This window comes from Pogona vitticeps, chromosome 2 (genome assembly GCF_051106095.1).
Source record: "Pogona vitticeps strain Pit_001003342236 chromosome 2, PviZW2.1, whole genome shotgun sequence".
Classification (NCBI taxonomy): domain Eukaryota; kingdom Metazoa; phylum Chordata; class Lepidosauria; order Squamata; family Agamidae; genus Pogona; species Pogona vitticeps.
The window spans coordinates 84,440,380-84,454,175 of NC_135784.1; the positions used below are offsets into that span (position 1 = coordinate 84,440,380).

At 44.6% G+C, this 13,796-nt stretch overlaps 1 protein-coding gene across 2 annotated transcripts; it reads left to right on the forward strand.

The window, feature by feature from the left end:
* The first annotated feature begins 1,509 nt into the window (after positions 1–1,509).
* Positions 1,510–12,485, forward strand: AMT (aminomethyltransferase). Of its 2 annotated transcripts, XM_020789642.3 has the most exons (10): positions 1,534–1,674; positions 4,014–4,181; positions 4,802–4,841; positions 6,135–6,215; positions 8,222–8,353; positions 8,714–8,792; positions 9,387–9,532; positions 9,872–10,052; positions 11,675–11,830; positions 11,985–12,485. In XM_020789642.3, the coding sequence occupies exons 2-10, from the start codon at positions 4,057–4,059 to the stop codon at positions 12,161–12,163; spliced, it is 1,119 nt and encodes a 372-aa protein (XP_020645301.2). In that variant the 5' UTR covers positions 1,534–1,674; positions 4,014–4,056; the 3' UTR covers positions 12,164–12,485. The 2 variants fall into 2 exon arrangements, with proteins under 2 accessions (XP_020645293.2, XP_020645301.2); XM_020789634.3 differs by lacking the exon at positions 4,802–4,841 and having other exon boundaries at positions 1,510–1,674.
* Positions 12,486–13,796: the final 1,311 nt, after the last annotated feature.

The window sequence follows — 13,796 nt, forward strand, 5'->3', positions numbered from 1 at the left end:
ATATTATCTTTACACTTTCTAATGTCCAAATAAACATTAGGCGGAATATGGGGGCTTTTGGGAGATGGGTGGAAGAATGATTTGGGGACAAATATAGCCCTGGATCCTGCATGTAGCCCATACATATCCTAGAATCATAGCTTCGCTTCTTCTCCCTTAAAGTGTAAGGATTTAGAGGGAAATGAAATGCAGCAACTACAGCTAGTGGTATTTAACATGGTCATTAATAGTTTGGTGCCATAACGTATTTTTTCCTCTTCTTTTGTGTTTCTTGTCGAAATACTTGCACAACTAACAGGGCTGCAACTCTGAAAACTGGTGGTAACAGATAAGGTCGTATGGATGGACAGATTATCAGATGTGATTAGATAACAAACCTTTTCTTCTATTCAATACTGCAGGAGACAGACTGGTGGTACTTGATGTATTCCTGTGTAGTGGTAAAGAGTCCTCTGGGTTTAGAATATATATTCTTTGTGATTGATTAAAGGCATCACCTGCTTCAGCCTCTGTATTGTTTCTAGGGCCATGCAGCCTTTTTCTGATTTTTCCTGAGTGACCCAAGGTTGGGAACTAGCACCCCAGAGGACTGTTTACCACTAAATACATCAAGTACCTCCAGTTATATATATAAGTTGTATATATAAGTGAAGATGATCTATCATCAAAAGCTCTCTTATATATATAAGTGAGTCCTAGAAACTCACAACCATGCAAGTGAGTTTATATATATATATGAGTCCTAGAAACTCACATCCATACAACTTGCATGGTTGTGAGTTTCTAGGACTCCTATATATGAGCTTTTGATGATAGATCATCTTCAAGGCTCTGCATCAAGTTATTGTGGGCAGTTCCAAACTCAAGTGCTACTTTAATGTCCCAAATTCACATGTATGATGGTGGAGAGGCCAGGTCAGCTTCTTAGATGGAAACCGGTGTCCCACATGCATGTTGGTTTAAAGCAGTGGTTCCCACTCTAGGGTGGTCACGGGTTCCTGGACCGCAACTCTCAGATGCCTTCACCAGCAGCTGTGATGTCCACGGTTTCTGGGAGTTGCGGTCCAGGAACACCTGGGTTACCCCGGGGGTGTGGGAACCACGGCTCTGGGGCCACGTTCTAAGCTCCTGATGAAGGAACGAGCCTTGCCCGTATTCATCGCGCCACAAAGAGGTTTCTTTTTGTCTGTTCGTGAAGCACATCCTGCTTGCGTTTATTTTATCCTCTTTTGACTCGGTAACGTCTGCAACCACCACCCATGTACCCGAGAAGTGTCCTCCTTTGGACAAGCCGTCCCGGGTCCCTTTGTATTGTATTTTTTATTTATTTATTTATTTATTTGATTTTTACCCCGCCCCTCTAGACCATGTCTACTCGGGGCGGCTGTATTGCCTTCCTTTCCCTCTCGGTTGGTGTAAGAAGGGAAGGGCCGGTCTTCGGACCGACGGGCGGGAGTGGGGGCGACTACATTTCCCAGGGTCCTCTTGGGAAGGGGCGCAGGCGGGGTAGGAGGGGCCCTCGCGCCTCCTTCGGTCCTGTCGGAGGGGCGGCCGGCGGCTTGGAGAATGCTGCGGGCGGGTGCAGCTCTTGGCGCGGTCGTGAGGGTCGCGGCTCCCCGCTTGGGGACCTCCGGAGCTGCTGCGGGCGAGAAGCGGGGCTTGGCTTCTGGGCAGGTGAGCTGCTGGCGGGGCGAGACCTGGCGGAGGGCGCGCCACGGACTCTCCCTCCCTTCTCCCCACCACCACCATACACACCTGTACGAAGCAGGCGTCCCGGACAGGGATGGTTGTTGGGAAAAGCTGCCCCGAGTGGGTCGCATTTACAGCCTGCATAATTCAAAGCCTGCACAAGGAACATAGGCTGGGATCAGCTGTAGTACCTGTTTTATAAAGTCCGGTCTCTCGTCTTTGTTTCAATAACGGGACCCCCGAGCATGTGCAGAATGCATTTATTTCCAATCAAGTGGCTTCGGGTGTAGGGGCATTCCACTAGGTAAGATCGTCCTTAACGAGCATGTTCAATTCCTTGAACTTTAATGTAATGAATGGAAGGAAAGACTAGGACTCCGGGAGATCTGAGTTCGAATGTCCACACTGCCGTGGAAACTCACTGGATGGCCGTGGCACTGGAACTGGTAAAACCATTTCTTAAATATCTCACATGCCTCAGAAAAAAACACTGTTAGGGTTGCTAGAATTTGTGTCAGATGCAATTTAGGAACACATAAAATTCATTCCTCTTTAGAAATGGAGGACTTTGCCCAGGCTTTGTGGGCGTTTCAGGGTCACACTGAATATCTGGCAGCCATTGGAAACAGACCAGGGTGTCTCCCCCTGGGCCCTGCAGGTGGCACCTGGGATTAAAAGTGGGAATGCTGGAAATACAACCAGCCAACTGAAAGGGGGGGCTGAACACCCCCTTCTTTTTTGCCTCCATTAGGCAAAATACAAGAGGCACTTACTGGGATTGTAGTGGGGGGGGCTCTAGACTTGGATGATTAATGTTGTTGAATGTAATTAAGTATCTGGTCTGTTGTGTTGAGCCTATTGCCCTCCCTGAACAAAGTTCTTATAGGCTATGAGAGAAAGGGGGAAATTTCCAGGTGTGGCCTAGAATAGAGGCAGGAGGGCTTTGGCTGACAGCCTAAAGCTGAAACATTGAGGTTTTGTGTGTTTTGAGGGGTAGTCATTGGGGAGCTGGCATCGTTGGGTGTCTGTTGGGACCCCAAGGTGAGAAGCTGGCTGGTACTGACCCAAAGATTAGCTGGTGTGGAGGAGGAAGAGGAGGAGGAGGAGGAGTGGCAGTGGCACCTGCTGGCAGTGACCGTTGGGCCCTTGGGGAGGTCTCTGTGTGTGTGTGTGTGTGTGTGTGTGTGTGTGTGTGTGTGTGTGTGTGTGTGTGTGTGTGTGTGTGTGTGTGTGTGTGTGTCGCTGTAGGGAGGATTGGCAGAGGCACCCAATATCAATGACTAGCCTTGGATGACTAGATACCCTGTGGGAGCACTAATTGGCATTGCCCATTCTTCCAATGCCAGCAGCTTCTCCCTTGTGCCTGAGTGGTTTGGGTCTCTGGCTGTGGAGCCAGAGGCTGGGAGTTCAGTTCCCCACTCGGCCTACTTGACAGGGGCTGGACTTGGTGATCCATCGGGTCCCTTCCAGCCCTGCAGATCTAAGATCATTTTACCGTGAACACTATTTGCCTTGTTTAGAATTGTAAATCACATAAATTTATAAGAATATTTTTCTTAAGATAATTATGGTGATCCTGTTAGCCATAAGCGTTTAGATAAGAACTTAACAGCATGGGAATGGAGATAAAGGAGACCTGTAGGGTGCAAAGAGCGAGCAGGTTTGCTTTCCTCTTGACATTGGGTTTGTGATAAGGTACAAGTGAACAAGGCTAATAACAAAGGTCACAGGAAACGCAGAGACGGCTGCTATCACCCGTCACTCCCACAAGGAGAAATTGGACTGGAAATGGGTGCTAAATGAAAGCTGAATTAGAAAGGCATGTGTACTAGGAGGATGCTCATGGTATAACAGGGTCAGCGGTGCAGAGTTTGTGCCTCTCCAGACATTGGCTTGGCTAGAGTTGGTAGGAGGTGCCGTCGTAACATCTGGAGGGTGGCAACTTGGTCTGTCCCTGGTCTGTCTTTTGGAAGGAAACCTCAACCAGCAGAAAGTGGTTTATCATCCCTTAATCAAGCAGTGCAGAGTCTTTGACCTTCAAGATATTTTGGATTCCCACCATTGTTTGCCATTGATGCCATGCTGGGTGGGGCTAAGAGGAGTTGGAGGCTAAGAAGTCTGGAAGGACAAAAGCTTCCCTGCTCCTCCCTCAACTGAGACAGTCTATCTCTACCATAGAGTAGGAAAATGCTCTTCCTTTTAGCCACAGGACAAGGCCGATAATGGATGCTCTTGGCCCACCTTATTCTACATGTTTCTGGATTATCTTTTGATGGGGGTTCCTGGCAACTGCTCTTCAAGACACTCCCTGCCTTTCTCTGCAGGAGACGCTGAAGCAGACACCTCTCTACGATTTCCATCGGCACCATGGTGGGAAGATGGTGGCCTTTGCAGGCTGGAGCCTCCCGGTGCAGTACACACACAGCCACTTGGAGTCCCACCTGCACACACGTCAGCACTGCTCACTCTTTGATGTATCTCATATGCTTCAGGTAAAACTGGAGGATGGATGCCAGAGGTCACAGAGGACTGACCCATATAGTTGTTGGGTCCCATTCACTCTTCAGCATGTTTCACAGACACTTGTTCATTCTTCTGCCCCCATCCTTAGCAGTCACTTCCAGAGGTAGCAAATTTAACCCAGTTTAGTGGCATCTGGCTAAATGTAAAACTCTGGTGCAATTTTGGGGGGAGAGGATCTTCAGCCTTTCTCAACCAGATACCTCCCATATATGTTTGGGTTATGGGGGCTGTATTCCCAAGATATCTGGGAGGTGCTGAATCAGGGCAAAAAGGGATTTTGCACCTTGAGAAACAGCCCCAAAGCTATAGCAAAAGCTAGGGCGCTGCATTCCCATCATTGATCATTGTGCAAAAGGAATTTTTCTGCTGCAAAATGTGCCTAGAAACTGTGGCGAACCACAGCTGCCTGGGACATCTTTACCACACAGAATCAGCTACTCTTTGAAATCCGGTTCATTCCTGTGATCTCCCCTCCCCCTACCCTATGAGGAAGGATTCTGAGTGCTTTGGGGGGATTATTGCAGCAGCTCATTGGAAGGGATCTGGGCTGATAAACTCAATGTGTTCTCTCTCTTTTTTTCATACACAGAGAAAAATGTAGTACAGCAGCAGAGGGCATATCTTGGCAGGTATGAGACGATAGGTTTCTGGGAGGGTAGTCCTGAATGCTGACTGAACACAAGCACACTTACCACAGCTGTGTGTAACATAAAATAGCAAATGCCATCATCCTTAGCAGCAGTAGCATATGCAATGTTAATGTAGCAAAACTGCATCTGTAACACTGCTTCTGTTTGGTGTGTAAATTCTTAGAGGGATAAGAACAGCTTATTTTTAAATCTTAAGATGTGAGGAAGGGCTAAGGATCTTTGGAAATGCTCCAGAACATGGCAAAAATGTCTCCCAATCCTTCTAGAGCAGTGGTCTCCAACCTTGGACCTCCAGATATTTGTGGACTACAACTCACAGAAACCTTCACCACCACCTCTGTTGGCCAGGATTTCTGGGAGTTGAGGTCCAAGAACATCTGGAGGCCCAAGGGTGGGGATCACTGCTCTAGAGGGCACCAAATTTTTGAAGGAAAAAGTCTTTTTAAAAAATAAAAAAATTGGGAAGCTGGGAGGCATGCTGTGGACTGTGTTTGGGGTCCTGGGGCTCTATGCAGCACACAAGGGGCATATACAGCCCCTGGGGCCACACTTTTCACCCATTTTGTCGGTTAATGTTTTGCCAACGATAATTGACTTCACCCAACAAAAGTACAGCTGCTGTTCTTACTTTTCAAGCAGATCCAGTCTGCTTTCGCAGTGTTGATGAGATACACCACGATTTCCCCAGGACTGTACAACTTGCTTGTGAAACTCCCTGACCAACAGTCACATGCCAGTTTATGATTAAGCAATGTTTGTTTTCCAGTTCTGGTGAACCTGGTTTGCTAGTCAGAGGTTCCAATTAGAGAAACTAGCTTCTCTAATTAGAAGGTGCACCAGCTTCCTCCACCTTCTGAATCAGAACAGCTGACTTGGGACAGAGTATTTCTGGTTGTGGCACCCTACTTTTAAAATGCTCCCATGTGAGAAGGCTTGTCTCTCTGCTGCTCATTTCAACACCAGGGAAAGTCCTTTTGAATCTTTTCAGCAGCTCTGAAATATGCCATTTGTTTGTTTGTCTGTTTAACTCTGAACTGCCCTGGCAGGACATAGGCAGTTGAAGGGGAGGGAGAGGTGGTTGGTTGGGGAGATAAGCAAGCACTTTCTTTAACCCTCCGGTCTGTCTCTGAGATCAAGTCTTTCAGTAGCAGTACTGGTTACATGTAACTGCACCATCTTGAGTAGCTGATTGCCACACAGCTCAAATACTGCATGTATATTTGCTGCACTTGATGACATGCAGGTCATGTGAGATCACTCTCCCTTTTACAGACGAAGGTTTTTGGCAGAGACCGGGTGAAGTTCCTAGAAAGTCTAGTGGTTGGAGACATTGCAGAGCTGAAGCCTAATCAGGTATGTTTGGACCCAGTAGGTTTCACACAGATACACTTTAGTAGAAACCATGCTGGTTCGGATGTGGGATACTAGTTTCAAATGCTTCCTCAGTTATGCATCTTGGAAAAATGACTCAGCCTATCATTCCAGAGGGTAGTTTTAGAGGGGAAAACGGATAAACTTCCCTGAGTCTTTTTTAGGAAGGACAGGAAACAGTGTCAAAATAATGCATGGGCACCTTGGTGGGCCTTTTCCATATGAAAAAATAACACCTATTTCATTCTTTGCATGATGCCCCTGGAAACCCTAAGCCACTACCAATAATACAATATTTCGGTATAATGGCTGTATAATGGCTTTTTAAAAAGCTAATATAATATTGTCACTAACAGAACCATAATACTGCCAAGATGTGTTAAAACAATTAAGGGGGTGGGGTGTAGAAAAAACAGCCCTGAAAATGAAAGTGCTTTTAAAAATAAGGCTTGAACAGCAGTTTATTAAGAGTCATTCAAAAATAATCAGCCAACTGTCCAGCCAAGCAAGGTCATTATACAATAACATTACAAAATAATTTCTTTTATGGCTGACAGTTGAACGCTTTTATGTTGCAATGTGTTAATACCACCAAAGATAGCATTTGCAAATCCTGTAAGTTTCACCCTGTGTAATTACAGTACTCTTGTTTTATATAGTACTTTGGTGTACCAGATCTTATATGTTACAGGCCTTTACTCCTCCAGGCTTTGCAACAATTTTAGTCCTAACAAGAATATTTATCATCTTAGTGGTAGCCTGCCAGATTCTGAGTTACAAGTGTTGCAATAACAATAGAGATTCCTATTAATTTTTTTTTCCCCTTGGTGCATCATACCTCATTCAAATTGATTTAGCGGAGTGAGCATTTAGAAATATTTAGGCTTAAAGACCAAAATATGGACTTTACTTTCTACTTACTTTTAAAAGCATTGGTGTTTTGGAGAAGTATTGTCTGCTGTTTAGATGTGCCTCTTTTATGCTATATTTTCCATTATTTTTGGATTCAAATATGATTTAAATTTCTGTTTGTAACTTTTATAGCTAAAAGCTTACAGTTGAAATATATTTTTCTGCCTAATTTCTGCCTAAAGCTTAAGTTTTGTTTTTGAATGTAATTTTGTTTTCAACTTCTCGTTGTAAGAATTTTGGATGGCAATCACACCCGCAGTTTTTCACAGTTCGCAAGGTTATATCTTTAAGCATTTCTGCCTGCATTTTTTCATAGTTACAAGACTTTAGGATGTTTTCGAACTTTAAAGTATTTTAAATACATGGAATATGTTGATAAATAAAGCTTGTAGAATTAGTCAATCTGATGTTGCTTGGAATTTTTGAAAAGATTTATACCTTGCTACCTAGATGAATTTTGACATGATTGGAGATTATTGTCTGATTTCATTCTGGAATTAACCTGTAAATGGGATACAACGGTGTTATAAGGAAAAGACAGAGAGTTGCATTGTTCCTTATTAATCAGAACACTGACAGTCACCAATACTGTCCAGCAATTGTTAATGCAGCTTCATGTCATACAACAATAAAAACAGGAATGTATTTTATGGGAAAATCACTGATTAGTTCATGGCTTTGATTTTTCTTTTATAATTAATTCTCTAACCTGTTATAAAGCTAAAACCTTCCTTCCATTGCTTGCTGGGAACCAGAGTGGTGTAGTGGTCAGAGTGCTGAACGGGGACTTGGGAGACTCAAGATGGAGTCCATATCAAGACCTGAAATTCATTTGGTGACCTTCAACCAGTCATTCCCTCTTAGTTTCAACCAGTCATTTCCTCTTAGTTTCATAGTTCTGGTAGGTAAGCTGGGAAGGGGGGAGCCACGTATGCCACCTTAAGCTCATTAGAGAAGGAACAGAATATAATTGTTAACCAGAATAATAATAATTATGATAACAATAATAACAACAACAGTAACCTGCTCTCTGAAACCTGTAGTTCAAAACATGCTGAACTCAGCTTCACTTTCAGGGGACTCTCTCTTTGTTTACCAATGAAAAAGGAGGCATCCTAGATGACTTAATTGTGACCAGCACCTCGGAGGAGCATCTCTACGTAGTCTCTAATGCAGGTTGCAGGGACAAGGATTTAGCCCTCATGCAGGTATGTGGTTCTCACGAGCCTGGTCTCCACAAAGTTCACTCTAAAGAAGCGAAGGAACCGGAGGCAGGTAAGAGAAGTGGTATTCGTGACTCAGTAGGCAGAGGGTTGGTGTTTTCATTTGCAGCCTCAGATTGTGGCCCTCATGAAAGTGGGGAAGGCCAACATGCAGCCTTCCAGTTGTTCCTGAACAACAGCTGCCATTAGTACTAGCCCAGCTGAGGATGAGGGCTGCAGTCCCACATCTGGAGAGGCATACGTTCCTCATCCATCTTCCTAGAGAGATTGATCTAATCACTGAGAGGATGCCAGTTGCTTGGCACGGCACCACACTCTTACTGCTGTCTTTGTATCCTCTCCCAGAACAGAGCAAAGGAAGCAAAAGCAACTGGGTGTGACGTGAACTTGGAGGTTTCAGAGAATGCTTTGCTTGCATTGCAAGGTAAATGTAAGCCATGCTGTAGTTACCTTGTGAGAAGATGTACTGAACTGTGGAATTAAACAAATGTTCTGATACCATAGTCTCTCCCAATCTTACCTTTTTATCTTCCTGAAACAGGTTAGAGTTGTTTTTGTTTGCTCTGTCCCACTGAGTTCATTGAAGGGAAGGTAGGATATCAATGCAACTAGCTTGCTGGATAGCCCAATGGGTTGGAGCACCTAAGGTCAGGAGTTCGATTCCCTGCTGTGCTTCTCCGGAGAGTAGCCAGCCTGTGCAGCCTTGGGTTAACTGCATGGTCCCAGTGGGCTACCAAAAAGAGGGACTGATAAATCACTTCTTTTTGTACCTAGAAAACCCTGGGTCACCATAAGTCAGAATCAATCTGACAGAAAGTATTATCAATAATATTTAATTGCCACCATGTTCTACAAGTGGCCTAAATGTATCTTGCAACTGAAGCTCAGTTTCATCACATAGGGGCTTAGGTAAATACTTTGGGGGGAGGAGACTGCTGAACTACCCCCCTCCCCCCAAATGGTGTGCCAGCTTTTCAGCTTCTCTTCTGGTTCCTCCCTCCCTCCTTTCGTCTGCCAGGTCCTGCCATGGCCCGGGTACTACAGGCTGGGGTGTCAGATGATCTGACTAAGCTGCCTTTCATGACCAGTGCAGTGATGGCTGTTTTTGGAGTGCCGGGCTGCAGGGTGACGCGCTGTGGTTACACAGGGGAAGACGGCGTAGAGGTACCATACAAAGCAGTTCTTTAGTCAGCTAGCCAAAGGACAGGAAGAGGCTGTGGAAAGAGCAGAGTGGCTGAGCTAAGACGCTGGGTGGCCGGTGACTGTGGTTGGGTTCCTGAAAGACTGAATTATTTCTGGCTGGGGTTGGTGCAGGTGAGATAATTGAATCGGGATGGTTGAGAAGGGATGAGGGACCATCAACCAAATCCAGAGATGACAGTGAATGGACTTTAAAGTACAGAATATTAGAAGGATCGGGCCAGGTGAGCCAAAGTCTGAAGCTGGAGCGAAGGTGATGGCAGAAACTACACTAACCAAATGCTAATGCTTTCCTGTGTTCAGATCTCTGTCCCTGCAAACAGAGCAGTGGAGCTAGCCGAGATGCTGCTTAGGGATTCTACCGTCTGGCTGGCTGGGCTTGCTGCCCGGGATAGCTTGCGCTTGGAGGCAGGTCTGTGTCTGTATGGGAATGACATTGATGAGACCACAACCCCTGTGGAAGCCAGCCTGATATGGACTCTTGGTAGGTGCTTGCGGTCATTCCGGTTTCTGTCAGTCCCAACATACGTCCTCCCTCCCTCCCTCGAGAGCATCAGTCAATGTGTAGAAGCACAGGATGATGTTTAGGGCCCAACTGGGGCAGGTGTTCCCTGACAAATGCAGGGTGTGACAAACTAATGCAGGCCTCCCCAAACCCTGTACTGCATCCCAGAATATTTTGGAAATGAAATATAAACAGTGCAGTTTTTTTTTTTGCCGGGTAGATTTGATTTAAATTAAGTCAGTTTAAATCACAATTTAAATAATGATTTAAACCACTAGTCAGAAAGACTCTATTAAATCATGGTTTTTAAAGTACATAAAGACTCATTCTTGCTGGTAGTTATAATCTTTAATACTTGCAACCAGATGAAAATTTCATATTTGGAATAATAACCTGTCAGATTAGTGAAACAGCTATATCAGAATTGATTTTAGTTTAATAGATTAATCACTCATATTTAGAAAATGACTTAAATTGTTTTATTTAACTAAAACAATAACATTATATAGTGTACATATTCTTGTATTTGCTTAAAACATCCGTGTTTATTAACTGAAGTGGATAAACAAAATATCTTTTTTAAAAGCAAACTGTCTTCCAAACAATCTTCAAACCTAGCATTTAAGTTACAGTAGGAAACCTCCTATCCGCAGAATTGGAATCTGCTGATTCACTTATCCATTGCCTGAAAATACTAAATATCTCCGCCTGCCCAGCAAAATACATACAGTACGTACTGTATTTATATTGCCAGGGTGTATTCACCAGAGGGATCCAGTGACTATGCAATGTATAGCGTTCACTACATCCATATTCTTCAGCATCTGCGGGGATGCTTGGAACAGATCCCCGTGAATACCGTGGTCCTACTATAATGTGTTCACTGTTTGTACAGAGATTTGCAGAACAACAATGGGATCAAGGGAACTTTTCCTGAACTTTGTTTATTCTATACCATTTTTATTGTGAAAAAGTGCATGTTATCTTAGCTTGGATAACTTAGATTAATTGAATTAGTTTACCAAAAATGTAAATATTCATGAATATAGCGCCTCATGCTACTTAACTATTTCATGCTGAATAACCTTTGAATAACCTTTGAACTATAATGTATCTTAAACAGAAAACTATCTTTAAATAATTTTTTCCTCCAAAAGCATTTCATTAAAATAAATCCAATTAATTTTTTTAATCTGATTTTTTAATTTAAAAATCATGGATTTTAATCCACCCTGGTCTTTTGCATAAATAAGTGGCAACAGAATTGTTGCATTTTCCTTGCCCCACATAACTGGAACCCCTTGATCCTCAAAAGCAGCTTTGGCAATTTGCAAAGGGCAAGGAAGGAGGATCTAAGGAAGGAGGATCTGGAAAGCTGCTGCTGCTGCTTGGTGTCCCTCTTATTCTTCTCTGAACCAAGTCCCCTATTTCTTGGGAATGGGTAGGAAGGTGTAACAGGGGCCATGAATGGGGGTTAAAGATCTTACATAGCAAATGTTCACCTCTGGGTGGGTGGATGGGTGGTTATTTTGACCCCGAGAGAGAGTGAGTTCTGCTCTGTTTGGCATTAGCAAAGCAGCCAATTTTTGCTTGCTTTCCAGGGAAACGGCGTCGTGCGGCCATGGACTTCCCTGGTGCCTCTACCATTTTGGCCCAAATCAAAGAGAAGCCCAAAAGGAAACGTGTGGGCTTGACTTCCACAGGACCTCCCATTCGCCAGCACATGCCCATTCTCAGCCCAGAGGGCAAGACCATTGGTAGGTGGGCAGGCGAGTTCCAAAAGTCCCTCCTACAGCAGGAATCTGGGAGGAGGGACTAGAAGTCTAGGGAAAGGGTTGCTCCTTCCTTTCCTGACCATGGAGTCCCAATGGCCTCCTTGACAAAGGCTCTCTGTGCTCCCCCATGCACTAGGTACAGTGACCAGCGGCTGCCCCTCCCCATGTCTGCAGAAGAATACGGCCATGGGCTACGTGGAGAACGAATACAGCAAACGGGGCACAGCCCTCATGGTGGAGGTGAGGAAGAAGAGATGCCCAGCGGTAGTCACCCCAATGCCCTTTGTTCCCACCCATTACTACATTGTGAAATGAATATGCCTCTCGAGAGGGTCTTCCGTTGATCTCTAACCTGTGAGGGGTTGTGGCCACACCAATCATTTGGGGGGCAGGTGGGAAGGGGGAAGAAAGCCTTGTGAAAGAGGGAAATGGCCTGAGGCTGCTGACAGAAAGAGGCTTCCTTAGGTGTTTGCAACTGAAGAAGCAGGCAGTGTAAGCACAGGCGAAGGGTGGGGCTCCGCTCCTTGGGGCTAATACGGACATGGCACATATAACCTGGATTCTCCAGACCCCATACATGGTGGGTCCCTACACTTCTAGGTCCTACTGATCTCAAATATTAAAGTTTCTAATTTGTTTCCTGCCTCGTTTGTTCAAGATGGAACTATAACCAGCCCCCGACCTACACAGGTAGAAGTAAAGACTTTGTAACTAACAATCAGACCTGCAATGATAAAATGACAAATTTGTTTGTTTGTTTTTACTTCTCGCAAAGCAACGTGTTTTCTCTAATCCTTGTAGTGAAGCAATAATTTAGGCTTAACTGCCATTTATTACACTGTAGGGTAAAGGGTGTAACTGTCTTCCTTACAGTATAGGCAGAGATGGCTTTACTACCTGTAGGAAAGGATAAACAACTTAGTCAAAGTACAAGCAGAGTTCCAGTTATGCTTGCTCTATGTGATATCAGCAGCACACACCCATACAGGGATATTAAGGCAGAAAGACTATTCTTCCGCTGTTTTTTTTTAAACCAGGGGCTCTCTATTATGTCCTAGAAATATTTTTTGATAATTCCAGATTCTTTGTGAGGCAGAATTTTGAGCAAAGCTTCACATTTTGCAAGTCCCCTTCTGTTTCCTTTCTTCCATTCAGATTAGACAACTCAGAGCTACAATGCTCAAAGACAGTGGTTTACACACTGGGCTGCAGAAGTGCTTGTTACTTGACAGCATCTGTGAAATGTACCAAATCAAACACAGAGCCAAAATGTGCAAGACCTGGGAGGGAGGGAGAACGGCTCGTACAGCTCCCTTTATTCCCTAGTCCCAGACGGCTACTCTCTTGTTGTTACATGCCATCAAGTTGCCTCCGGCTTATGGCAACCCTATGAGTGAGTGATTTCCAAAACGTCCTGTCCTCAACAGCTCTGCTCAGCTCTTCTACACTCAAGGCTGTGACTTCCTTACAGAGTCAATTAATCTCTTATTTGGTCTTCCTATTTCCTGCTGCCTTCAACCTTTCCCAGCATTGCTGTCTTTTCCAGAGAATCTTGCCTTCTCATGATTCTGTAGTTTTAGATGGGAAGGGCAATTTGGACTTGGGGGGGAAACAGTGGAAAGAAAGGAGAAATGTTATGCATACAAACACACACACACCATGGCTTTGATTAGATACAAAGCCTTCCATTTGCTTTACAGCAGGCGTGGGCAACTGCAGCCCTCCAGGTTTTGCCAGCCCCAGCAAGCATAGCCAGTGCTTGCTAGAGTTGTTAGTAGCAATCGTGGGTGTAGTAATTCCTCAGCATATGGAAGATGACATGTCTCACCTACCCCATGCATTTGTGTAAGGCTAATAAGGTCCGATCTGTTTTGAGTACAGCATGTAAATTAGCCCTTTACTAATAAACCAGAGCTCATGCATACCAGAATTCCCCACCTTTTGCAAT

What these genes read in the sequence shown, in the direction of transcription:
- AMT (XM_020789634.3), top strand. Translation starts at nt 1,567, where the DNA reads ATGCTGCGGGCGGGTGCAGCTCTTGGCGCGGTCGTGAGGGTCGCGGCT. An exon ending in CAGCCTGATATGGACTCTTG is followed by an intron (nt 10,053 to 11,674) that starts GTAGGTGCTTGC and finishes CTTGCTTTCCAG; the next exon opens with GGAAACGGCGTCGTGCGGCC. An exon ending in CCCAGAGGGCAAGACCATTG is followed by an intron (nt 11,831 to 11,984) that starts GTAGGTGGGCAG and finishes CCCATGCACTAG; the next exon opens with GTACAGTGACCAGCGGCTGC.